Below are 27,729 nucleotides of genomic sequence, written 5' to 3' on the forward strand. Positions count from 1 at the left end.
TGCCTCATCCGAGTGATGCCGACCCCTGTGCCTGCTGTGGTGCCCGTGTCCATGTGTGTGACTGTGGGGGTGGCCATGGTGGTGGCTGTGGTGATGGTGGCCATGGCGATGCTGCAGATGGTGACCATGTTGATGGTGGTCGTGTTTCTTCCATTGTCTCTCTGTTAGCAGTCGGGTGGCCTCTCTCCGGCGGCCAGACCCACTCGGGTGCTCGCTGTATTCCCCATACAGCTGAAAGTGACAGGAGGAAGAGAGACTACATTACCCATATGTTTATGAGCAAAGGACAATGAAGACCCGCTGAAAATGTAGTTCAGGTAAGGTTAGAGGGGCAAAAATGTCATTTTAGGAAAATAAGAATAGTTTAAGATATTTTAATTTCACACCGAATGTGTATATTTTAGAGAAAATACATCATGTAGTATATACTATTATTATACATACAGTATATCTACACGTAACAGTTCATATATGTTTACAATATACAGACACTACCGTTCAAAAGTTTGGGATCACTTAGAAATGTCCTTGTTTTTGAAAGAAAAGCAAAAGAAAATTGTCCATTAAAATAGCAAATTGATCAAAAATACAGTGTAGACATTGTTAATGTTGTAAATGACTAGGGTAGCTGGAAACGGCAGATTTTTAATGGTATATCTACATAGGCATCCAGAGGCCCATTATCAGCAACCATCACTCTTGTGTTCCAATGGCACGTTGTGTTAACTAATCCAAGTTTAGTTAAGAGGACAAGTACATTAGTGTGTCTAGCTTGAGAAACAGACGCCTCAAGTCCTCAACTGGCAGCTTCATTAAATAGTACCCGCAAAACACCAGTCTCAACGTCAACAGTGAAGAGGCGACTCTGGGATGCAGGGCCTTAAAGGCATAGTTCCTCTGTCCAGTGTCTGTTCTTTTGCCCATCTTATTATTTTATTTTTATTGGCCAGTGTGAGATATGGCTTTTTCTTTGCAACTCTTCCTAGAAGGCCAGCATCCCGGAGTCGTTTCTTCACAGTTGATGTTGAGACTGGTGTTTTGCGGGTACTATTTAATGAAGCTGCCAGTTGAGGACTTGTGAGGCATCTGTTTCTCAAACTAGACACTCTAATGTACTTGTCCTCTTGCTCAGTTGTGTACCGGGGCCACCCAGTCTTCTTTCTATTCTGGTTAGGGCCAGTTTGCGCTGTTCTGTAATGGGAGTAGTACATAGCGTTGTACGAGATCTTCAGTTTCTTGGCAATTTCTCGCATGGAATAGCCTTAATTGTCACGCCCTGGCCATAGAGAGGCTTTTATTCTCTATTTTGGTTAGACCAGGGTGTGACTAGGGTGGGCATTATAGTTTTTTTTTATTTCTATGTTTTCTGTTTCTATGTTTTGGCCAGGTATGGTTCTCAATCAGGGACAGCTGTCTATCGTTGTCTCTGATTGGGAATCATACTTAGGCAGCCTGTTTTGCCACCTTAGTTGTGGGTAGTTATTTTCTGTTTAGTTTATGCACCTTACAGAACTGTTTCAGTTTTCCCTCTTGTTTATTTTGTTCGAGTGTTTTCTGATCTAATAAAAATCATGAACACCTACCACACTGCGCTCTGGCCCGATCCTCATTACGACGAGAGCCGTGACATCAATTTCTCAGAACAAGAATAGACTGACGAGTTTCAGAAGAAAGGTCTTTGTTTCTGCCTATTTTGAGCCTGTAATCGAACCCACAAACGCTGACGCTCCAGATACTCAACTAGTCTAAAGAAGGCCAGTTTAATTGCTTCTTTAAATCAAGACAACAGTTTTCAGCTGTGCTAACATAATTGCAAAATCATTTTCTAATGATCAGTTAGCCTTTTAAAATGATAAACTTGGATTAGCTTACACAACGTGCCATTGGAACACAGGAGTGATGGTTGCTGATAAATGGGCCTATGTATGCCTATGTAGATATTCCATAAAAAATCTGCCATTTCCAGCTACAATAGTCATTTACAACATTAGCAATGTCTACACTGCATTTCTGACCAATTTGATGTTATTTTATTGGACAAAAAAAAGTGCTTTTCTTTCAAAACCAAGGACATTTCTAAGTGATCCCAAACTTTTGAACGGTAGTGTATATTGATTGTTCCAGATTGTGGGAGAATTGTCATAATGTACAGTAAGCTCCAAAACTATTGGGACAGTGACAAATGTTTTATTGTTTTGGCTCTGTACTCCAGAACTTTGGTTAAAGTGCTCGGGCGGGAGGGGTGCAACTCAATATTAGGAAGGTGTTCCTAATGTTTGGTATGCTCAGTGTATATTACAGTATTCAAAAGTTTACTATTTGGTCCCATATTCCTAGCACGCAATGATTACATCAAGCTTGTGACTCTACAAACTTGGATGCATTTGCTGTTTGTTTTGGTTGTGTTTCAGATCATTTTTGCCCAGTAGAAATGAATGGTAAATAATGCGATTTATTCAGGATTATCCGTAATCATGCATCCACATTAATGTAGAAGTGTTTAGAAACATATTTTATTCTTATTTACAATAAAAGTGACTCCAAAATGACACTATGCATTAATTACCATAAATGTTCTACTGACCACAACACAATGGTAGCATCCACATTAATCCAAAGTGCTGGAGTACAGAACCAACAAACGTGTGTCACTGTCCCAATACTTTTTGAGCTCATTGTATTACGGCAGACGGGGGGGGGGGGGGGGGGCATACAGAAAGACAAAACTCCTCAACATGTTGACCTTAAAATCTCACTGAGCGGAAGCATGTGTCTACATTTGGATGAATTACAGCTGGACAGCATCCAGACATCTGGTAAAGAGAGAACTCCAGCCTGCAGCTCTCCCACACAGACATGCAGACACACGCATAGAAACATGGACATACTTTCAGAAAGACACACTAAAATCATTTCCTGTTATCTAGTAAATCTAATACTACATTACTTGGCTTTTATCATTTTGTAGTTACAATACATAGCTATCACTCAAAGATACATTCTATTACATGAATTTCTTATGAGGGTGGGGGGGGGGGGGGGGGGGGGGGTTGGTAAGCTACTATACCAACCAAAGATCAAGCCAAGACCCAAGGTATGTGATCCTCTATCAGACAAGACCAGCAGTTGGTTGTGGGTAAGTATTTCACACGCTTTGTAAATCATGATCGACACATTTCACTATCAAACTGGAGAGGTGGCAAATATTCCATTCCAATTCTAAATGGAAGACGACATATTCGAATTACTTGCATAAACGGTCAATTAAGTCTACTAATTACTATGATAAAAACACAATCAAAATGGCAGACCATCTTGTAAGGAATATGTTCTCCACTCCAATCTTTTCCACATGAACAGTTCAATGGTCTTCAAACCCATTTAAATAGATGAACCTTTGTCTATGTACATAATGATGGAATAACTTAATGAAGTTTGACACGTGAATAATGTCATAATACTGTATAGTTAATGTGGGCTTCCATGTAAAAAACACTAATTATTTTATTTTATCTATTCTTATACCTGCTGCACGCAAAGTGAAGGCCTACATTGCAACTCCATACTATGGCCTTTTCTCAATTGGATTTACTCAACCTCTGCGTCCTCTCTCCTCCATCCTTTCTCTCCTCTATTTGATAAAAGGTCAAAACTAATCGAGGAGAGGGAACGTGGACGAAAATGCGCTTGTATGAAATGAGACTCTCCTTCTCCACTCGCGCTACCAAGCAAATTACGTTTACAGGGGTGGATCCCAAAATAAATGTTTAAAGTGATAAAAACAAATTAAGTTAGTTGTCCAAGACATTTTATAGATAAAACGACGTGTGGCAGATTACAAAACTCTTTCAAGGACTCCGGTAGGAAACACAACTATCCTTGATTAAGGTGGCTGTCGCGGAGGGGAGGACACTCTTCTGTTTGCCTACTAACGAATTGACATCTTCTCGACCACCTGACCACTAGGTTTCTGGGTCACGGAGGAGGGAGGACAGAGAGAGGGTGGAGGATGGACTTTTGGCCAATTTAGAAAAGGCCTATTACACAGTAGATGGGCATATTGACACAAAACATCCTCCTGAAATCAAACGCACATCAATGTCAATGGGGTGCTGGGCTGCTTGGGACAATATGCAATATGGAGTAGAACCCATACATTCATATACAGTTGAAGTCTGAAGTTTACATACACTTAGGTTGGAGTCATTAAAACTCGTTTTTCAACCACTCCACAAATTTCTTGTTAACAAACTATAGTTTTGTCAAGTCGGTTAGGACATCTACTTTGTGCATGACAAGTCATTTTTCCAACAATTGTTTGCAAACAGTTGTTTATTTCACTTATAATTCACTATATCACAATTGCAGTGGGTCAGAAGTTTACATACACTAAGTTGACTGTGCCTTTAAACAGCTTGGAAAATTCCAGAAAATTAGGCTAATTGACATCATTTGAGTCAATTGGAGCTGTACCTGTGAATGTATTTCAAGGCCTACCTTCAAACTCAGCGCCTCTTTGCTTGACATCATGGAAAAATCAAAAGATATCAGCCTCAGAAAAGAAATTGTGGACCTCCACAAGTCTGGTTCATCCTTGGGAGCAATTTCCAAACGCCTGAAGGTACCACGTTCATCTGTACAAACAATAGTACGCAAGTATAAACACCATGGGACTACGCAGCCGTCATACCGCTCAGGAAGGAGACGCGCTCCGTCTCCTAGAGGAACGTACTTTGGTGCGAAAATTGCAAATCAATCCATGAAGAACAGCAAAGGACCTTGTGAAGATGTTGGAGGAAACATGTACGAAGTATCTATATCCACAGTAAAACGAGTCCTATATCGACATAACCTGAAAGGCCACTCAGCAAGGAAGAAGCCACTGCTCCAAAACCGCCATAAAAAAGCCAGACTACGGTTTGCAACTGCACATGGGGACAAAGATTGTACTTTTTGGAGAAATGTCCTCTGGTCTGATGAAACAAAAACAGAACTGTTAGGCCATAATGACCATCATCATGTTTGGAGGAAAAAGGGGGAGGCTTGCAAGCCAAAGAACACCATCCCAACCGTGAAGCGCGGGGGTGGCAGTATCATGTTGTGGGGGTGCATTGCTGCAGGAGGGACTGGTGCACTTCACAAAATAGATGGAATCATGAGGAAGTAAAATTATGTGGATATATTGAAGCAACATCTCAAGACATCAATCAGGAAGTTAAAGCTTGGTCGCAAATGGGTCTTCCAAATGGACAATGACACCAAGCATACTTCCAAAGTTGTGGCAAAATGGCTTAAGGACAACAAAGTCAAGGTATTGGAGTGGCCATCACAAAGCCCTGTCCTCAAACCCATAGAAAATTTGTGGGCAGAACTGAAAAAGCCTGTGCGAGCAAGGAGGCCTACAAACCTGACTCAGTTACACCAGCTCTGTCAGGAGGAATGCGCCAAAATTTACCCAACTTATTGTGGGAAGCTTTTGGAAGGCTACCCGAAACGTTTGACCCAAGTTAAACAATTTAAAGGCAATGCTACCAAATACTAATTGAGTGTATGTAAACTTCTGACCCACTGGGAATGTGATGAAAGAAAGAAATGCTGAAATAAATCATTCTCTCTACTACTATTCTGACATTTCACATTCTTAAAAGAAAGTGGTGATCCTAACTGACCTAAGACAGGGAATTTTTACTCGGATTAAATGTCAGGAATTGTGAAAAACTGAGTTTAAATGTATTTGGCTAAGGTGTATGTAAACTTCCGACTTCAACTGTATATACGCCCACTGCACCTTTATTGTTTAATGAACATTTTGATCAAGTGGTAAACGGATCTTTATCACATAATTTAGATACTGACGTCATACACCAGACATAATTGAATTTGTGAAACAAAAGCTTTTGTGGGAAACCAACAACCTGTTGAGGGAAGTCTGAAAACCTTCTGATATACAGTTGAAGTCGGAAGTATACTGTATACTACAAGTGCTCAGATACAAACAACATCTGCACAGTGCAGTTGACCTCTAGTCAACAATACCACACTAGGAATCAGTCAGGCCTAGCATTTAGGGAAAGGGGGATACCTCGTCAGTTGTACAACTGAATAGCTTCAACTAAAATGTGTCTTCCGCATTTAACCCAACCCCTCTGAATTAGAGGTGCGGGGGGCTGCCTTAAATCGACATCTACGTCTTCAGGCGCCCGGGGAACAGTGGGTTAACTCAGGGGCAGAACGACAGATTTTTACTTTGTCAGCTCGGGGATTCGATCCAGCAACCTAACCACTAGGCTACCTGGCGCCCCTTTTACGCTTTGGGCTGCCTTTCAATAACCTTTCAACACCTCGTAATTTAGTGTGCATGTACAAGTCTGTCTCTGTGGGTCCTAGAAAGAGTACTGTACGTCAGTCATACACATGGATATGTATACCGAGTAAAATCACCAACATATACATGAGCTGCACACACGCCATGACTTCCATTGGACCAGACATGTCACAGCTCGGCTTACCATGGGATACATTGACAATAAGTATCATACCTGTATCAGCTCTCAGTGTCCAACAAACCTCTTAATGGTTACCAACATGTTAATGAAAATAGGCACTATTATATACACTGAACAAAAATATAAATGTAACAATCAACAATTTTAAAGATTTTACTGAGTTACAGTTCATATAAGGAAATCAGTCAACTGAAATACATTTATTAGGCCCTAATCTATGGATTTCACATGACTTGGAATACAGATATGCATCTGTTGGTCACAAATACTTAAAAAAAAAAAAAAATTGAGGTGATGGCGGGGATGAATGGCCCGAAAATGGGACTCAGGATCTTGTCACGGTATCTCTGTGCATTCAAATTGCCATAGATAAAATGCAAATGTATTTGTTGTCTGTAGCTTATGCCTGCCCATACCATAACCCCACAGCCACCATGGGGCACTCTGTTCACAAGGTTGACATCAGCAAACCAGGCTGCTTATGGTAGAGAAATTAACATTACATTTTCTGGCAACAGCTCTGGTGAACATTCCTGCAGTCAGCATGCCAATTGCACGCTCGCTCAGAACTTGAGACATCTGTAGCATTGTGTTGTCTGACAAAACTGCACATTTTAGAGTGGCCTTTATTGTCCCCAACACAAGTTGCACCTGTGTAATGATCATGCTTTTTAATCAGCTTCTTGATATGCCACACCTGTCAGGTGGATGGATTATCTTGGCAAAGGGGTAAAGAAGAAATGCTCACTAAGAGATGTAATTAAATTTGTGCACCAAATTGAAGAGCAATAAGCTTTTTGTGTCATTGGAAAATTTGGGGAATCTTGTATTTCAGCTTATGAAACCAAGACGTTTATATTTTTATTCAGTGTACATTGAGCCAGACAGAATATGTGGGGATTTTCTTTAATCAACACCCACATAAAAAAATACTATAGTATACTGAAGCAATAACGCACAAAGGATAGTGGTATATCGCCAATATACCACAAACCCCCGAGGTGCCTTATTGCTGTTAAAAACTGGTTACCAATGTAATTAGAACAGTAAAAAGTAATGTTTTTTCATTACTGTGGTATACAGTCTGATATATCCCGGCTTTCAGCCAATCAGCATTCAGGGCTCGAATCACCCAGTTTATAATATGGTAAAAACACTAATATTTACTGTAGTGTTTTTGCTGACTTTACTGTCGTATTTACAGTTAACTTTAGTATTAATACTGTAGTAAAAGAACAGTGGTATTTACTGTAGTATTTACTGTAGTGTTTTTGCTGGCAATACTATACTGCAGTATTTATTGTAGTGTTTTTGTTACTGTAGTATTTACTGTAGTGATTTTGCAGACATTACTATAGTGGTTTAAAAAAAATTATCTTTGACATAGAAGTCGAGTCTCCTTCAGGAAATCTACTGGAGAAATACCAAAAGAGCAAATGTTCCATAACATGTAGGTAGGTAGGACTGGGGTCTGAACGGATAGTTCAGAGCTTCTGCTCTTTTCTATAACCTGTAGGGAACAAAATATATGGTCTATAATTGGCATGTAAGTTTCTCACTTCTGGGTGGCACAAATTGCGATATGGGGAAGGGGAATGGGCAGAGTTAAATACTGTAGAATTTCCTATAGTTAAACAAGTGTAGTGTTTTTCCGGACATTACTGTAGTATTTACTACAGTGTTTTTTGTTGTTGTGGATAATATTGTAGCATTTACTATAGTATACTACAACATTCTATCGTAAACACTACACGATCAAGGGATATAACAGTGGGTAATATAGTATTCGACAGTATATTACACAATTATATAGTAAGCACATCCCGATTGAGGGATCCAACAGTGTGTAGTATAGTATTCTACAGTTTACTACAGTAAGTCCTGTAGTATTCTATAGTAAACTGTAGTATTTTTTCTATGCGGGCACTTTCCCAGCTGTTGTCTGCAAATTCTGTGGACAGGATTTAGTGACCGTGAATGTTTTATAACAGTGTGCTGTTGGACTTGAAGGGCTAAATTCAACACAGTTATCAAATCAGTAGCAGGCTTCAAAGAGACGCGTCCACAAAATCCATATAGCTGTTGGGACCTGTTGGGAAATACTAGCCTCCAGAAAAGAAGTCAGAAATAATTTCAGTCCCCTGTAGTGCAGCAGTAAAGGCTTGTTATGTCACTAGTTCTACTATACCAAGGAAGAAGAAACCTCCCTCCACCAACTCGCCCCTGGCAACTAGTGCAAGGTGGCGTTAGCTGAAACACCAGCCTGCAATTGAGAGGGAAATCCTCTACACACCATACTCAAAAGATAATCATATTAATACCTGAGAGGAAAAAAATGTCTAATAATGTTTTATATAAACATTTGTTTTTATTCTAAGGAATTCCATACTGTATGTTAGATTTTTTTTTTTATCTGGGGGGGAATTTGAGGAAATTCTCCCCCTACAGATTCGTGATGAGGAGAGGCGTACTGCAAGACCCACTCCTTTCTCTTTTGCCAAACTCAAGGCTGTCTCTCACATGCAGGATATACTCTGGCAACACAACATCTTGGCAAACCACTGGGACAGGAAGGCAAATCTCTGATGTAAATTGGAATCTTAAAGACTTCACCAAATATATGTCTAGTAACACACAGAAATATTCAAACATTTACCAGGCATTTACTTAACTAGCATCTAACTGGATCTCACTCAGGACAGTCATGATATCAACTAACAGGTCAATGGATGTAATGCATGCCTATCATATGGCTATTCTACACAGTATACTATACTACTTACTTATTTTACTGCTAATATACTACACAACTTATATGCTAAAGGTTTTGTAACCATTGTAATATTATTACAAAATGGTTAACCTCACCATCAATTTGCTTGCCTATACATTGTGTCAGATTAGTCTTGTAAAGTGTCTGTATCAACACCTTATCAACAAGCTGGTTGATTTAAACGTTCAACATTTTTGAGCAGTCAACCCATTCAAATTTGAAATGATACCCGTGCGCCTGATCTACCCGTTTTATCACATACCATCACGTTGCTGCCCTCCATTAGTCTATTTCAGTCATCCTCTGCCTTTCCCTACCTCTGACCGTCCGTGTAATCCCCCTCTTTCTCCAGATTTCTCCTCCCCTCTCCAAGCCCCTCTCGCTCTCTTCTGCCTCTACACATCATGCACCTCGTACACACTTTCCCTCTCTCCCCCTTTCTCACCGCGTGTAACTCTACTCTGGGAGTTATATTTAGCACCGGTGGGACCCAACGTTCACCGCTGCACACCTCTTACTCTCTCGATCTCTCACTATCTGTCTGTCTGTCCGTCCCGCTGACCCTTAAGGACTTCTGTAAGGGGAGTTTGGTTCGTGTGGACGGACCGCGACACCTGAGCATGTTCGTCAAGTGGAAAGCGAGCGCGTTTATTATAAAGTATATAGAGAGAAATCAACAAAACGCCAGTGTTAGATTTGATCAACTCACTGCAAAACAGATTTAATCTCAAGGAATGTATCTGCTCGTAATCCTCATACCGGCTCTTTTTGTACTTCTCACAATGAAAACAAGTACCTGGACACACCTGTGAGATAGGTAGGGTGGATGAAAATCAGAGATAACAACATGAGAATAGATGAAGACTCCATGAGTGAGTTTTCTGTAACAGCGTCAGGCTGTTACTGATAGTTTCGATAGATCAAATACATAACGGTCCTGTTAAGAATAATCACTGTTAGCGGTTGCAGGGCCCTCCACTGCACGTCGGGCCTGACAATACCCTTAACTGTATTCACAATATTGCATGTCCTCAAGTGACAGCCTAATGGCACCAGAAGAGACAAATATAAGAAGCAATTGTAGTAGCAATAGTATTAGTAACAAATACGAATCTACCCATCTACTTTGCTAATCTGCGCTGTCTGTCTGCCTGCCTACCAGTCTGCTTTCGTCTGCCTATATGCAGGTCCGTCCATCTGCTAGTCCAGTTGTCCTACAGACACATGACATCTACAGCAATAGGTCACATGACGGGGAAGGTTAGACAGTGTTGTGTGTCACCGCTCTTATGTCATATAAAGTCAAATGTAATACACACGAAGGTCTTCGAAAATATCATCCAGTCTTACGGAGTATTAACCACATACATTCTCCACATGTCTGTCAACAACTCTCCACATAACTCTCTATTGTGCCTGGCAATGGCATCTAGTTCAATTGGAATGGGAGGCCCCCTTGTGATCTCACTTCTTGATCCTCCACAGCACAATGACAAGGAGAACAGAAACAAACTCCCGCTCAAAAAAAGTGACACTTCTCAATATAGCCCTGCTCCCCGGGCGACAGTGTAAACACACGGTTATCACAGTCCACATGGCCTGTACTAACACACACAGGTCATACAGTACATGCATACACTGGTGCGCACACAGACACACACAACCACCAGCATGTGGACACACAGGCTAACAGCCTATGACCTTAGCCAAAGGCCCACGGTATAGAACTACCCTGTTAAATACAATACGCCACACCAATTTCCAGCCGGTGTTTCTTACGAATCAAAAAAAAAAAATTACATACTGAAAGTCTAATGGTTTAAGTCCCTCCAGAAGTTTTGGAACACTCTGGACCCCGGGGTCATCTTAGACTACATGACGAGCGGAGATTAACAAATATATTCCACATGCACGATCGGGTTACCCCCTTCCCACACCACACTGCTGTAAACCTAGATTCATCTCCATGGATGAAATCCCACTTACATGCAAACACATTCCTCCCAGGTCTATCTGAGAGCATGGAGAGGCACTTACCACCGTACAATACCAAGGAGGTCGTTGAACAGCCATCTATTTCTACGTAAAAATGCATTATGTTTGTTGGTAATAAATGAAAGGAATTAAAAGGTGGAGAGGATAATGAACAGGTGGCTGAGAAAGCGAGAGAGAGAAAGAGCCAGACAGAGAGAAAGAGCCAGAGAGAGAGAGTTAAGACCCTGACGGAGACTGAAGGTGTGGGGTCCTCAGACACACAGACACCTGTTGCCACAGTCACGGACCTGCTAAGAGGTCTCCGGGACCACCGTTACCAGACAGTGTGTGTGTCCCCATGCTCCCTGTGCACAGACCGTAAAGAGCAGAGACGACCCGTTATGTCATGCAAGAGATTGTGCAAGATTAATGTCAGAGATAGAGACAGCCTGCTGCTGCGTAACGCAATATGAGAGCAAATGGAAAAAGATAAGAGGAGATAGGTAGTGAGAGAGAGAGAGAGACAGAAAGAGAGCGGAAGAGAGCGTGGGAGAAAGAACTGACCAGGGTCTGTTGGTATCTCAGAGCCTTCCTTTCCGACGCATCTGCGGCCATTGACACACTGTCACTGACCCAAAAATAAACCAGCTGTCTGTCTCAGCATTTCCAGCTCTGCGCCCGCGAGTGTGCGCAGGCACACACACACCAGAGACACACACACAGAGAGAAAAACTCTCACGCTCTCACACACACACATTCTCACACAGTGTAAGCGAGCCCTTGCAGCAGATCTCCCCACCACTCGGATTGCCCACCTCTGTCCCGGTAAGCAGTGCGTGTAAACTAACAGATACCTCACACATCCCTAACCTCCCCTCTCTCTATCCCGCTCTCTCCCTCTGTCATTAGATCTAGGCTAATGGCGTACCCACCCTGTTGCCTGGGGCAACCCCCTAAGACTTTGAGCACCTGTTAATTAGAATAGAGGTACAGCAGGTAAAATGGGAAAGACAGAAGGGGAGAGAGAGAGGTTCATTGTTGTGAGGGATGTTCCTCATTGGAGCTGGCACTGCAATATGATGAGGGCATAGCTATGGCACAGACTGTTCTTTTGGCTTCGTGGGTTTGGAGGATTCAGGGTCCAGCAAGGTTCAGGGTCTAGCAACTGCTACTGTCTGGGCCAGCAACTCTACTGTACAGTATTGAACAGTACACTATATAGAGAGCAGATGAGAATTGAGAAAACAGATGTTGATATGCGGTGCCTGTCAAATAGAAAAACATCCGTAACTCTGAAAAATACACTGCTCAAAAAAATAAAGGGAACACTAAAATAACACATCCTAGATCTGAATGAATGAAACATTCTTATTAAATACTTTTTTCTTTACATAGTTGAATGTGCTGACTACAAAATCACACAAAAATTATCAATGGAAATCAAATTTATCAACCCATGGAGGTCTGGATTTGGAGTCACACTCAAAATTAAAGTGGAAAACCACACTACAGGCTGATCCAACTTTGATGTAATGTCCTTAAAACAAGTCAAAATGAGGCTCAGTAGTGTGTGTGGCCTCCACGTGCCTGTATGACCTCCCTACAACGTCTGGGCATGCTCCTGATGAGGTGGCGGATGGTCTCCTGAGGGATCTCCTCCCAGACCTGGACTAAAGCATCCGCCAACTCCTGGACAGTCTGTGGTGCAACGTGGCGTTGGTGGATGGAGCGAGACATGTTGTCCCAGATGTGCTCAATTGGATTCAGGTCTGGGGAACGGGCGGGCCAGTCCATAGCATCAATGCCTTCCTCTTGCAGGAACTGCTGACACACTCCAGCCACATGAGGTCTAGCATTGTCTTGCATTAGATAGAACCCAGGGCCAACCGCACCAGCATATGGTCTCACAAGGGGTCTGAGGATCTCATCTCGGTACCTAATGGCAGTCAAGCTACCTCTGGCGAGCACATAGAGGGCTGTGCGGCCCCCCAAAGAAATGCCACCCCACACCATGACTGACCCACCGCCAAACCGGTCATGCTGGAGGATGTTGCAGGCAGCAGAACGTTCTCCATGGCGTCTCCAGACTCTGTCACGTCTGTCACATGTGCGTGTGAACCTGCTTTCATCCGTGAACAGCACAGGGCGCCAGTGGCGAATTTGCCAATCTTGGTGTTCTCTGGCAAATGCCAAACGTCCTGCACGGTGTTGGGCTGTAAGCACAACCCCCACCTGTGGACGTCGGGCCCTCATACCACCCTCATGCAGTCTGTTTCTGACCGTTTGAGCAGACACATGCACATTTGTGGCCTGCTGGAGGTCATTTTGCAGGGCTCTGGCAGTGCTCCTCCTAATCCTCCTTGCACAAAGGCGGAGGTAGCGGTCCTGCTGCTGGGTTGTTGCCCTCCTACGGCCTCCTCCTCGTCTCCTGATGTACTGGCCTGTCTCCTGGTAGCGCCTCCATGCTCTGGACACTACGCTGACAGACACAGCAAACCTTCTTGCCACAGCTCGCATTGATGTGCCATCCTGGATGAGCTGCACTACCTGAGCCACTTGTGTGGGTTGTAGACTCCGTCTCATGCTACCACTAGAGTGAAAGCACCGCCAGCATTCAAAAGTGACCAAAACATCAGCCAGGAAGCATAGGAACTGAGAAGTGGTCTGTGGTCACCACCTGCAGAACCACTCCTTTATTGGGGGTGTCTTGCTAATTGCCTATAATTTCCACCTTTTGTCTATTCCATTTGCACAACAGCATGTGAAATGTATTGTCAATCAGTGTTGCTTCCTAAGTGGACAGTTTAATTTCACAGAAGTGTGATTGACTTGGAGTTACATTGTGTTGTTTAAGTGTTCCCTTTATTTTTTTGAGCAGTGTATATCTCCAAGAAGTTTAACGTGGCAATATGTAACTTTTTGGGCGACCTGATCCAAATTCACAGAGAAATGTGAGTTATAGATCCATCATTCTACTTGAAAGCAAGTCTAAGAAGCAGTAGATATGTTCTATGTGTGCTATTTCTATGCTTCCCGTTCTTAAGTTTTGTTTTTGAGTCTTTTACTGGCGGTTTTGTACACCAGCTTCAAACAGCTGAAACAACAATATTTTTGGTTATGGAAAATATATTTCAGAGCGGTTTAGATAGTGTACAGTAGAGAATCATTGTACCATCTTGTTTTGTCAAACTGAAATTAGAGTTTTAGCAACCAGGAAATGGCAGAGAGATTTTTGAATAGTGCAACTTTTAGGCAATACTGAACTTCATTAAAAACTTGATTATCTTGGCATTTGAAATTAAATTGAAATGCCCAGAAAGGGGATAATTACATACTATGGTAGAGGCAGGGAAAGCACAGGAGTTTTCACATCACAAGATGTTTTCAGAGCATTTTAAAACAGCCCCTTTAGCACTGATGTTTTGGGTGTTTAAAGTAACTGTTAAGTGAAAATCTCACTTTTAAAAGTTCATATTCTATTAATAACTCATACCCAAATAATGTTGTTGACTCATTCTACACTCGTATTTGTAGCCAAAGCATAAGTTGGAGATTTTTATATATTTATTTAAACACACAAACATGTATATCAAATAGATCATTTCAAAAATGCTTGCTATTTCCTCAGAGTATGATGTCATACACCTGAGTTGGCCAACCAGCGGTCAACATGCATTACTATTTTTTTATGACGAATACGCCGACACCATTAACACAGAAAAGCTGCTTTTTAACATACTTAATTAACATGTTTTGGAAAGAAAACTATTTCACTGATATTTTAAGTAATTAGTAGTCATATTTCATAGAAATATGCAAACACTGGACAGTTACTTTAACAGTTAACAGATGGACAGCAAGCTGTTTCAATGTTTTTTTTCCGATGGTGTTGGAAAACTGGTGAGTGATTACAAAACACAAAAGAAACCCCAACATGCCATTGCAAAGCCACTCACCCTGTATACAGTACCATACCACTGTAAGGCAGGGCAAACTTCCATTGCCTCATTCATGAGCTACAGTGACAGTGCACCAAAAGCCTAATAGTACCTAAGTTACTTCCCCAACGCCCGCAGTGCCTGTGATTGTTGATAGGGGTGGATAGAGCAGTATCACTTTGAGAAAAGTAATGGAAATCGCAGGTGTTGACTGGCCACTTGGAGGCACTGTGAATCGACAACACCTTTGACCTTTGATGGACACCGGTGATTAGGAGGAGACTAAAATAGTTGTGAGGGCATTGCAAACCCACACACCGTAGCACTTTACACAATAAAGGACACACACACCAAAAGTCTAAAAACAGAACTCACCGTGAAGAGGTGATAAGGTTGAGGAGGAAAAGGTGCAGCAAAGGGCAGGGCTAACCTGTGAGAGTTACAAAGCAGAGAAACATGAGGAAAGAAACACACAACAACAGAAGAGAGAGATTGACAGAGAGGCTGGGAAAGTGGGAGATGGCAAATATCACAAACTGGATTTATCACATGGGGATTATAATAGACGATTGTTAACATCAAACGTGATTATACTACTGCTTCTTATGAGGAGTTAATATCAAACGTGAGTATACTAGTGCTTCTTATGAGGAGCTAATATCAAACGTGATTATACTACTGCTTCTTATGAGGAGCTAATACCAAACGTGAGTATACTACTGCTTCTTATGGAGGAGCTAATACCAAACGTGCGTATACTACTGCTTCTTATGAGGAGCTAATACCAAACGTGAGTATACTACTGCTTCTTATGAGGAGCTAATATCAAACGTGAGTATACTAGTGCTTCTTATGAGGAGCTAATACCAAACGTGAGTATACTACTGCTTCTTATGAGGAGCTAATACCAAACGTGAGTATACTACTGCTTCTTATGAGGAGCTAATACCAAACGTGAGTATACTACTGCTTCTTATGAGGAGCTAATATCAAACGTGAGTATACTACTGCTTCTTATGAGGAGCTAATACCAAACGTGAGTATACTACTGCTTCTTATGAGGAGCTAATATCAAACGTGAGTATACTAGTGCTTCTTATGAGGAGCTAATACCAAACGTGAGTATACTACTGCTTCTTATGAGGAGCTAATACCAAACGTGAGTATACTACTGCTTCTTATGAGGAGCTAATATCAAACGTGAGTATACTACTGCTTCTTATGAGGAGCTAATATCAAACGTGATTATACTATTGCTTCTTATGAGGAGCTAATATCAAACGTGAGTATACTACTGCTTCTTATGATGAGCTAATACCAAACGTGATTATACTACTGCTTCTTATGAAGGAGCTAATATCAAACGTGAGTATACTACTGCTTCTTATGAGGAGCTCATATCAAACGTGAGTATACTACTGCTTCTTATGAGGAGCTAATACCAAACGTGAGTATACTACTGCTTCTTATGAGGAGCTAATATCAAACGTGAGTATACTACTGCTTCTTATGAGGAGCTAATATCAAACGTGAGTATACTACTGCTTCTTATGATGAGCTAATACCAAACGTGATTATACTACTGCTTCTTATGAAGGAGCTAATATCAAACGTGAGTATACTACTGCTTCTTATGAGGAGCTCATATCAAAACGTGATAATACTACTGCTTCCTATGAGGAGCTTTGGATGCTGAGGACATAATACCATTACACAATAAATGAGAATCAGCCTTACACAGGGAGCATGCCACGTAGGTTGCCACAATAAAATGTGTGAAGAAATGTACATTTACGGTTAAAATAAAGGGTAAAATACATTGTCGGCTAAAATACAAGGTCCAATATATTGAAACCTAAAAGTTTAATGTTTTGTATTATGTGCTGTGTATGTGTGTGGGTTGTGTGCGAGAAATGCATGTCAAAGAGAAATGCAGCCAGGCTGGTTGAGTGACACACATACTTGTAAAGAGGTGAGGGAGGGGAAAACGGAGAAATGCTGTCAGAATGTGCTTCCTAACAACACTATGTGGAGGAGTGTACTGTGACCGCGACTCATTATAGTTACCTGAGGACAGTGACAGAAACAGGTGACAAAACAAAACACACCCTAAGCCTATATATAACTTGGTATAACCACATCCAGGTAGACAGTAGTAGAGTCAGGTGACTTTCAAGTGTTGAGTTCATCACTTTTCCTTGGATTTATCCTTCATCTAGACAGGTTGTGACCTGAAATAAAGTAAGGTGAGAAGGACATAGCATGCCTAACCAATTTGTTTCTACCATAGTCAACTTGTCGTCTTGTATGATAATTTGGCAAGACAATGATAACATTGTTGAGTAAATACAGGGCCCCCAAGCTAGGCAGCCATGTTGTAAGTAAAGGATGTTATTATAGTATTATAATCCTAAATATGGCTGCATAAACAACACAACTGGTTCTTAAGGTGACAGTGTATTTGATCAATTTTGCCATTTTGAACATTTACATTTTACATTTGCACAGCAGTAACTCTATCCTCAAGCAAGAGGAAAGAGAATTGGCCCAATCTCTGTTGTCTCAAGTTGATTCAAATTGTAGTTCCATCTAAGAAACAAATGTCCAGGGAACTGTCAATGGGACCTCTACTTGTTCCATACAACCGGTTGTTGTTTTATCTCTGTGGTGACAAACGAAAACAGGGGATGCATCTGAAATGTCACCCTATTCACTATGTAGTGGGGCCCATAGGGCTCTGGTCAAAAGTAGTGCACTATATAGGGCATATGGTGCCATTTCAGATACACACAGTCTCTTCCTACTATAGCCCCTAATAATTACTTGTCACATTGACCTGCCCTGAACCTGCCTACTAAATTAGGAAGAGGTTATCAACGATAACATTTTTCAAATGTCATGCCCAAATCATATGGAAATAACTTCAAACAGCAGTGTCATCAGAGAATGAATAGTGACCAATTAAAGTCAGACTGTGTGATGAGACTTAAAAATGGTGTAGTTGAATGTAACATACTGTACTGTACCCAGGCCTAAATACCACCAATGATGCAGCACCAATGCCCCGGTGTCATGTAAAAAAATCTTCCCAGCGTGAAATAGTTTCCAATTGTTCTGATCGTGTGCTGATTGTGACGTCATGCTGTTCAATTTCAGAACTATTTCACGCTGGGAAGATTTTTTACAGCATGACGTCACAATCAGAACTATTCCACGCTGGGAAGATTTTTTACATCACCCAGCATGCCCAACCCATCCAGGGTTTTACGTGATTAGGACACATCCCAAATACCAAGCGTGGTATAACACTAACCTTGCCATATTGTACGCCTCCTGCAGTCAGTGTGATTATACTATAGCCATAGTCACACTACTGTATCTTAAATTGCCTCAGCATCAGATCTACCCAGATACCATAGTTACTTGGGATTCCAATATCTAGAGTTAATCTAGGTTATTCATTCAGAAAGCCATCTCTCTGAGATTACATCAATTATACTAGCACAGTCAAAACATATGTACACAGAATAACGAAAACATGTACCAGGGTTCAAAATAATCACATTGTCATCATTATCGATTGGGGAAAAAAGTGCAAGACATGAGAATTGTATGACACTAGTACAAGTGTACAGTCTTTTTCCTTTTCCTAAAGTAGACATTGACTAACCTAGATCAGGGGTACTAAACTCTTACCCTACGAGGTCCGGAGCCTGCTGGTTTTCTGTTCTACCTGATAATCAATTGCACACCCCTGGTGTCCCAGGTCTAAATCAGTCCCTGATTAGAGGGAAACAATGATAAAATGCAGTGGAATCAACTTTGAGACGGAGAAAATGGACTCCAGATGTCTTTATGTGTCTTGTGTGACAGTCGAAGGTGTTGAATACTCCATGCTGTGTCGTTACAGCCGAGGGCTTTATGAGGCTGCTGACCGGTGGTAATCTAATGATGATATCTGTGTGTTTGCTCGCTCCCACTCCTCAGGATGTCGTCCTACTCTGATGCTGATAATCAGTGTCAACCGGGGGACACCATCTGTGGTAAGTGCTCCTCTCTCATGATCCTTTTTCTCTACTTCTCCTGTGTCGCCTTGTCTTGCACCTTCTACAACTTACACCCACTAGCTGTTGGGTCTCCAAGCCAAAGGTATTGACTAGAAACACTCCATGAACTCCATGGACTCTTTAGATTCGATAGAGCAGTGTTTCCCCACCCTGGTCTTCCAGTATCCCCAACAGCACACATTTGTATTGTGACCCTGGACAAGCACACCTGATTCAACTTGTCAACTAATCATCAAGCCCTCAATAAGGTGTTTGTCCAGGGTTACAACAAAAATGTGTAGTGATGGGGATACTCGAGGACCAGGGTTGGGAAACACTGCGATAGACAATGTTATGGAAATAATAAGGAAATGTTTAACCAGGTTACATTTAGCTGTCCACTGATATATTCCTGGGCCGTTTTGCTGATCTTCCCACCAGTGTAAAAAGTGGGCTTTAACATTCTGTCACAAACTGGTTGTCCATTTACTGAGATTCTATTTGTGCTGACATGTGATCGACATCACAGTCAATTTTTTACACAAGATCTTTGTGTTTTAACCAAACATACATTTCAAGGGGTATGCTATGTAAAGATAATTTGTCAAATTGAATAAATATGGCAATCTGGAGACTTGTTCCCTTTCCCAGCCTTTACCAAACAGAGATGTAGCAAAGGAGCTGCAACCAACACGATGAAGCCACTTCCAACCGTCTAGAAAACATTTTGGATACATAAAACACTACATAGATAGCATCAGACCTGTGAAATATAGATTAGAGGCACTGGGATTTATTAGGTACCAAACGAATATTTTAAAAAAAGGAAACAACTTAGATTTGTCCAATAAGAAACACAAATTTTCCACTGTGTGCCCTAATAAAACACTATACAATATTTTTTGATCCGTTATACAGAGATAACATAAATGTGTTGCATTTGCTGTCACAGTACTCATATCCAGCATGCCCACAAGACAGGCTGGGAACAGCACAGGGTTTGCCACGTTGTCTGGTACATTGTCAATCTACAGAGCAGCACAGGTTAGGGGAAAGATGGTTCAGACTCTCCAGAAGATTTTAAGCAACAAGAAGAATGAATAAAAACCAGACTGTTAACTTAACAATTGGCTTTAAGCATTCCAGTTACTTTGGATGGCGCACTGTAGGTAGACTTGGCCAAACAATCAAGGTGTGGCGCAAACATGTTGTACCACAATCTACACCTTTTTCAGTATGCTATTTCCATTGCACTTAAAGGCCCAGTGCAGTCAAACTAGATTTTCCAGTGCTTTAAAAATATATTTGCACACTACGAGGTTAGAATAATATTGTGAAAATGATGATAATGCCCTTTTAGTGTAAGAGCTGTTTGAAAAGACTGCCTGAAATTTCAGCCTGTTTTGGTGGGATGGAGTTTGGCCTGCCTGGTCACTTCACCAGGTGGTAAATTATTTAATTGACCAATAAGAGTTCCAAACCTCTCTGCCAAACCTCTCTTCCCTCTCCACTCAGACCATTCCCAGACAGTCCAAGCAAAATTCTTGCTTGAGAAATTGCTCTTTACTAAAAAGGTATTTTTGTTGCTTTTTGACCATTTTTAATTGAAAACAATCATAGTAAGTTACTTAATTGTTACCCAGAAACGATTTGATATAAAACCCACTGCATTTGGACCTTTAAATGAAGGCAGTGTACATATTGTAAGTAGCTTACGAAATAAGATGATATGAATGAGGAGCACGAAATCACCCCTGACAAACAGTAATTACGTGTCTGAAATACAGTACCAGTCAAAAGTTTGGACACACCTACTCATTCCAGGGGTTTTCTTTATTTTTTACTATTTTCTACACTGTAGAATAATAGTGAAGACATCAAAACTATGAAATAACACATATGGAATCATGTAGTAACCAAAAAAGTGTTAAAGAAATCAAAATCTATTTTATATTTGAGATTCTTCGAAACCCTTGAATGAGTAGGTGTGTCCAAACTTTTGACTGGTACTGTATTTCAGACACGTAATTACTGTTTGTCAGGGGTGATTTCGTGCTCCTCATTCATATCATATTATTTCCTATTGGCATGTACTGTTCTTGCTACTTCAAGTGTATCCTACTCATGTTTCTGACTATCAAAACAAATGCCAGACCACACCTGCTTGCTTTTAAATGGCATGTACTATAGTGTTGACAGAGACATTACAGAACACAAAGACCACCATTTCAGGGAGACAGACATAAAGAATAGTATTGAAAAATAAGCTTCTTCATAGTCATCCTCAACCATTTCCATTCTATACTTCTTTGGTTCTTTTTCACTCTATTGTTGCCCAATGTGATTCAGAAATATTGTCCTTTTGCAGCACAGGGTCATCTGTAACAGGTTAGACGTTAAGTGCCTTGTCAAAGTGCCCAACGGTAGTAATACTCTAACTCTGATATTGATCTCTCTCGCTCTCTGTCTCTCAGAGATCACAGTGTACAAACAGGAAGTCATCATCGTGCCCATCCTGCTCCTTGCGAGCTTCCTGGTCACTCTGCTAATCGTTCTCCTGATGAGGTTCTGCCCTGGAAAGGGAATCCGCGGACGACCCAGCGTAATCGTAGCCCGACCACACAGTACCAGAAGGTTGAGCAGACACACACAGAGGCAAAGTGCCAGACAGAACCTACAGGGCATTGAGGGTAAGTTGGTGTGCACATTGATGTAATGCCAATGAGCTTTACTGATGAGTCAGCATACTTTTATCTTCCCACTCTGTACAAGTCTTTCTAGACAGATGGGTTGCTTCCGGCAATGTATTGACGCTCCAGCTCAATACTTCTTTACAAGTTGTGTTGTCAGTCGGGACAGAGAGGATGAGTCAGAAATGGGATGCGTGTCATCGAAATGTCATAGAGAAGCCAACATCCTGCCAAGATCTTGTGTCATTGTTGCCTCATTTCAACATGGAAATGTGGGTAATATTTGGTTGAGACGTTGATCAATGAGATTCATCTTTATTCACCCAATCAAAAAGACAAAGAAGTTTGTTGAATTCCCTATGTGTTATCATTATGCTTTCAACCATCTAAAGGTATGACCAAATTCCAATGGAAAAACAATGTCAGATTTATTTGGTTTAGTTGTCATCTAAATGTGTCTAAATCACTGCACTTTCAACCATTTAAAAACAGAACAAAGTTCAAATGGGAATACAATGTCAGATATTTTGCATTTATACAACAACTTAATGTCTTTTCACTGTGCTTCATCTAATAGCACAACCAAATGACCTGGATTGCAGTTAAGATTACATTCAAATACAATAGTGCAAGTGATCAATGCTGCGCAAGATTCTTCACAGATTATTACAGATCTCCACAGACCTGCGGGTTTTGCATGCTATCTTGAACATGCACACTTTCTATCCTTTCATAAGAAGACATTTATAGGCTAACTTCAAACTGTGGCCATGGCTGTGTTACTCATTTTAAGGTTGAATAAATACTGTTACATTACGTTGTCAGATCGTGTATTACAAAAGTAATATTGAGTTGTGTTTGGTTGACAATGCAGCCAAATATCAACATTTTAAAGGATTTCTAAAGCTTGCATAGTTTCATCTGAGCCACTGGTTTAATCCTATTCTTTAACTTTTTTATTTTTGCTTTAGTTAGAGATGTGAATCCAACATTTCAATCAATCAAATGTATTTCTAAAGCCCTTTTTACATCAGCAGATGTCACAAAGTGCTTATACAGAAATCCAGCCTAAAACCCCAAACAGCAAGCAATGCAGATGTAGAAGCACGGTGGCTAGGAAAAAACTCCCTAGAAAAGGCAGAAACCTAGGAAGAAACCTAGAGAGGAACCAATATCTGAGGGGTGGCCAGACCTCTTCTGGCTGTGTCGGGTAGAGATTATATGCGTACGTGGCCGTACATGGTCGTAGAGGGTGCAACAGGTCAGCACCTCAGGTGTAAATGTCATTTGGCTTTTCATAGCCGAGCATTAAGAGGTCGTAACATTATTTGTTAACTTGTCGACTATTTAATAGGCTATTTACTGTATTGTGAAAATTTAATTGTGTATCAAATATCAACATTTGTATTGTAAGGAGATGTATTGTATCTTTTGTGCTACTGATTTAGTCTGGCTCTGATTAACAATGGATATGTTGGCTTCACCTCTCCACCTCAACCAAGAGTCAAAGTTATTTTCTACTTTAAAAAGCTTACATAGGCAGAGACTGATTTTTGTTTTATAATGCATGAGTTGCATCTCTTGGTCTGAGGAATTTCATATATATCATTTGATATATGCGTAATACCCATCTGTTTACCTGCAGCTCCTCCTGAGCTGAACCCACTGGAGCATGAGGTGTTACCGATGAGCACTCCGACCCGGCGTGACGCCCCAGACACCTTTTCTGCAGTACCGGAGATGCCCAGAGAGGGGCAGCATGGCTCTTTCAACCTAGTCACTCCGCTGCCCCTGTCCTTCTTTGTCAAACCGAACGACTCTGTCACCCTCTACCGGGCAAGGATGGACAACAGAGATGTGATTCTACGGACACTTAAAGGTAACATTCTTTGATATACATTGGAGTTATAAAGTAGACGCTCCCATCCAGAGACTGACAGTCAGTGTATTGTAAGACCTTCAGGCTTATGAGAATAAAACCTGACATTTTGGGGATGTTACCTGGTCTTGGTGTCACTATGACATCTTGATTCGATATTCAAATCAACAGACCTAGGCCAACCCATAAGAAAAATGACTACATTTCCCTTCAGTAGCCTACTGCCAGATGTAGAAGGCCTACTGCCAGACACATTTGGTGTGTTTGAGGGGATCAGTTTGAGCAAAGCGAGGCACAGAATCACTAATCTTGATAACATATTGAGTAGTTATGAGGGATGTTAGGTAATTTGTAGATCAGTGATTCTACGCAGTCCAACTGCAATGTAGTAAATCTCAACATGCACCTTTTCTCCCCCAGAGACAGCTGATGCCAGCGAGCGCCAGTCCTTCCTGGGCTTTGCCTCCTTCCTGTCTGAGCTGGGGACCCACTCCTTCCTGCCTTGTCTGATAGGCGTGCTCTCCCTACGTACCCCCCACATCACCGTGATGGAGGAACTGGACCACAGGGACCTGCTGGGGTTCCTATGGAGGTGTCGACAGGTATGGTACTCCCATAGAGATGGATAGAGGACCTCACTTTATATTTATGACCACATGTGCAGCGCCATTGAGGCTACGACCCATAGGAATCCCCACCCAGTTGACTACTTTAAAATGGGTGTAGCATGGTGGAAGCCCTCAATGGCAATGTCCATGCTAAAATGGCTTATATACATCTCTATGGGTACTCCTACATTGCCAAATAGCTGGGGATGTTCAACAGGGAGAACACTGTATAAAACAAGAGTGAAATGAAGAGGTAGCCTACTTGAACTTGTCCGAAGAAAGATTGTTTCACCAAAACGTTTTCCTACAGACTGGAGTATACTGAACATGATGATGATGTGTTAGGGACGGGTCATAGCCAGAGATCTGCCTTGCACAACCTTTACGTAAATCGTGAATTGTCGCCAGGTATGCCTGAACATTCGAGTTGTACGTGGATCTCAAGAGGCTGAGCAAACACTCTGTAATCATATAGACTACAGTGAATATGGACATGACCATTAGTGATAGTGTGAATGGAGACTCACAGTGCTGTTTCTTGGCAGGACACAGGTGGGGAGTCCCCATGCGACATCACAGAGAAGCGTATCTTCACCATGGGAGGACAAGTGGCTTCTGCTCTGGTTGGTCTCTCTCTATCTCGCTCTCCTTTCCATCCATCTCTGTCCGTATGTCTACAATTGAAAATGATAGTTCAAGTTGTGTGCATATGTCATGAAAATGTCGATCTGACGATTCCATCATTCTTATTCAGAACTGTGTAAGCACTTAGTGACAACTGCTGATGTAAAAGGGTTAATGCATGCATATCATTTTAATGTATAAGTAGGGCCAATAGTTTTACCTCATCAAGTTGTGTGTTTAGGAAAAACTCCTGGCCTTACCTACTTGATTCGTCTGTATGAATGGCTTTTACATGCTTGAATGTTCCATAGCCATTGTAAAACACAGCATCCTCTCTATTTGTGCATTCAGGAATACCTGCATGGTCAGAGCTGTATCCATGGCAACGTTGGAGCTCGGAGCGTGTTGGTTGGCAGAGACCTGATGGCTAAACTGTGGGGATTGGGTCCAGCATACCGCAGGAAAACACAAGCAGGAACTCCAGGAGAGCTGGAGAACACTGAGACGAGGAAGTGGCAGGCTCCAGAAGTATTGGCCAGGAGACTTGTCAGTCAAAGCAGTGACGTGTAAGTCGCCAATCTGATTGGACATATAATATGAAAAAGTCATGAGACTTTGAACTTTGACAGTGATCTCTCCAACCATCCTTTTTTGCAGCTGGTCTTTTGGTATCCTGCTCCATGAAATGGTGACACTCGGTAAATGCTTTTCTAAATAAATAATCTATCATTACTGGTCTGTTGAACTGTTACAACCATCACAAACTTTTATCCCACGGATATCATTTTAATCATGTATACGCACCCTAATAATCTAATTTATTCCTCCACTTTGTAGGTGACCCACCATTCCCTAAAGTCATGGCCGGTGATCTTCTCCAATACCTCCAGAGAGGAAAGACCCAGAAGAGACCAGCTAATTGTTCTAACTCACTGTAAGCGACCACATTAAGTAATAATCCGTTAATAAGGACCTAGTATACCACAGAAAACATATAACAGTACTAGTTCTTAGACATTGGTAGAAGTGGCCACAATGATCCCCACAAAACCAGTTAAAATTGGTTACAAAAGCTACTGTACCCTTTTCAGGTATTCCATAATCAAGTCCTGTGGCCAGTTCGCTCCACACGAGCGCCCTGCATTGGCTGAGGTGATCCAGAAGCTTCAATCAGGAGAGAAGAGTGCCAACAATAGGCCAGTTCTTCGAGTGCCTGGGCCACTGGACATTGAGAAGTACCTGCATGAGGCGGGATATGGAGAGGCCCACAATTACACTGTTCTCTGATTGGCTCCTGGGCTTCTTGTTTAAATCAAGGTCTTAAATTCAGTGTCGCTTTTTCACATTATCGTGAAGACTGCTGGAAGAGCGTTTCAAATGTCAAAACACCAAATCTTGTTTTTCTTTAGGTGCCATACTATCCTCAATACAATGTGAGAGACTGAAGAAACACTCAGGTATCAGGACATAACTATACTGAAAAAAATATAAACGCAACATGCTACAATTTCAACGATTTTACTGAGTTACAGTTCATATAAGGAAATCAGTCTATTGAAATTAATTAATTAGGCCCTAATCTATGGATTTCACATCACTTGGCAAGGGGCACAGCCATGGATGGGCCTGGGAGGGCATAGGACCACCCACTAGGGAGCCAGGCCCAGCCAATCATAATGAGTTTTTCCCCATAGAAGGGCTTTATTACAGACAGAAATAATCCTCAGTTTCATCAGCTGTCTGGTCTCAGATGATCCCGCAGGTGAACAGGCCAGATGTGGAGGTCCTGGGCTGGCGTGGGTACACGTGGCCTGCAGTTGTGAGGCCGTTTGGACTTACTGCCAAATTCTCTAAAACTACATTGGAGGTGGTTTATGGTAGAGAAATTAACATTAAATGATCTGACAACAGCTCTGGTGGACATTCCTGCAGTCAGCATGCCAATTGCACATGCCCTTAGAACTTGAGACATCTGTGTTGTGACAAAACGGCACATTTTAGAGTGCCATTTTATTGTCCCCGTCACAAGGTGCACCTGTGTAATGATCATAATGTTTAATCAGCTTATTGATATGCCACATCTGTCAGGTGGATGGATTATCTTGGAAAAGGAGAAATGCTCACTAACAGGGATGTAAACAAATGTATATTTTTGTTCAGTGTATATACAAAACAACCTGCTTTTTCCATGACAGACTGACCAGGTGAATCCAGGTGAACGCTATGATCTTTGATATCAATTGTTAAATCCACTTCAATCAGTGTAGATGATGGGGGAGACAGGTTAAAGAAGGTTAAAGAAGGATGTTTAAGCCTTGAGACAATTTAGATATCGATTGTGTATGAGTGTCATTCAGAGGGTGAATAGGCAAGACACAAAATGTAAGTGCCTTTGAATGGGGTATCGTAGTAGGTGCTAGATGCACTGGTTTGTGTCAAGAATGGCAATGCTGGGCCTCCAGAGTGGCGCAGTGGTCTAAGGCACTGCAGTGCTAGCTGTGCCACTAGAGCTCCTGGTTCAAGTCCAGGCTCTGTCGCAGCCGGCCGCGACCGGGAGACCCATGGGGCGGTGCACAATTGGCCCAGCGTCGTCCGGGTTAGGGGAGGGTTTGGCCGGCAGGGATGTTCTTGTCCCATTGCACACTAGCAACTCCTGTGGTGGGCCAGGCGCAGTGCATGCTGACACGGATG

General features: G+C 41.7%; 1 protein-coding gene across 1 annotated transcript; it reads left to right on the plus strand.

The window, feature by feature from the left end:
- Window positions 1-15: 15 nt before the first annotated feature.
- Window positions 16-26,325, plus strand: LOC120022344 (tyrosine-protein kinase STYK1-like). The gene is made up of 11 exons (XM_038966238.1): window positions 16-163; window positions 19,065-19,131; window positions 19,179-19,234; window positions 21,712-21,927; window positions 23,573-23,806; window positions 24,227-24,408; window positions 24,960-25,037; window positions 25,390-25,604; window positions 25,696-25,736; window positions 25,876-25,972; window positions 26,130-26,325. The coding sequence occupies exons 1-11, from the start codon at window positions 16-18 to the stop codon at window positions 26,323-26,325; spliced, it is 1,530 nt and encodes a 509-aa protein (XP_038822166.1).
- Window positions 26,326-27,729: the final 1,404 nt, after the last annotated feature.

This window comes from Salvelinus namaycush, chromosome 27, assembly GCF_016432855.1.
Source record: "Salvelinus namaycush isolate Seneca chromosome 27, SaNama_1.0, whole genome shotgun sequence".
Taxonomy (NCBI): Eukaryota; Metazoa; Chordata; class Actinopteri; order Salmoniformes; family Salmonidae; genus Salvelinus; species Salvelinus namaycush.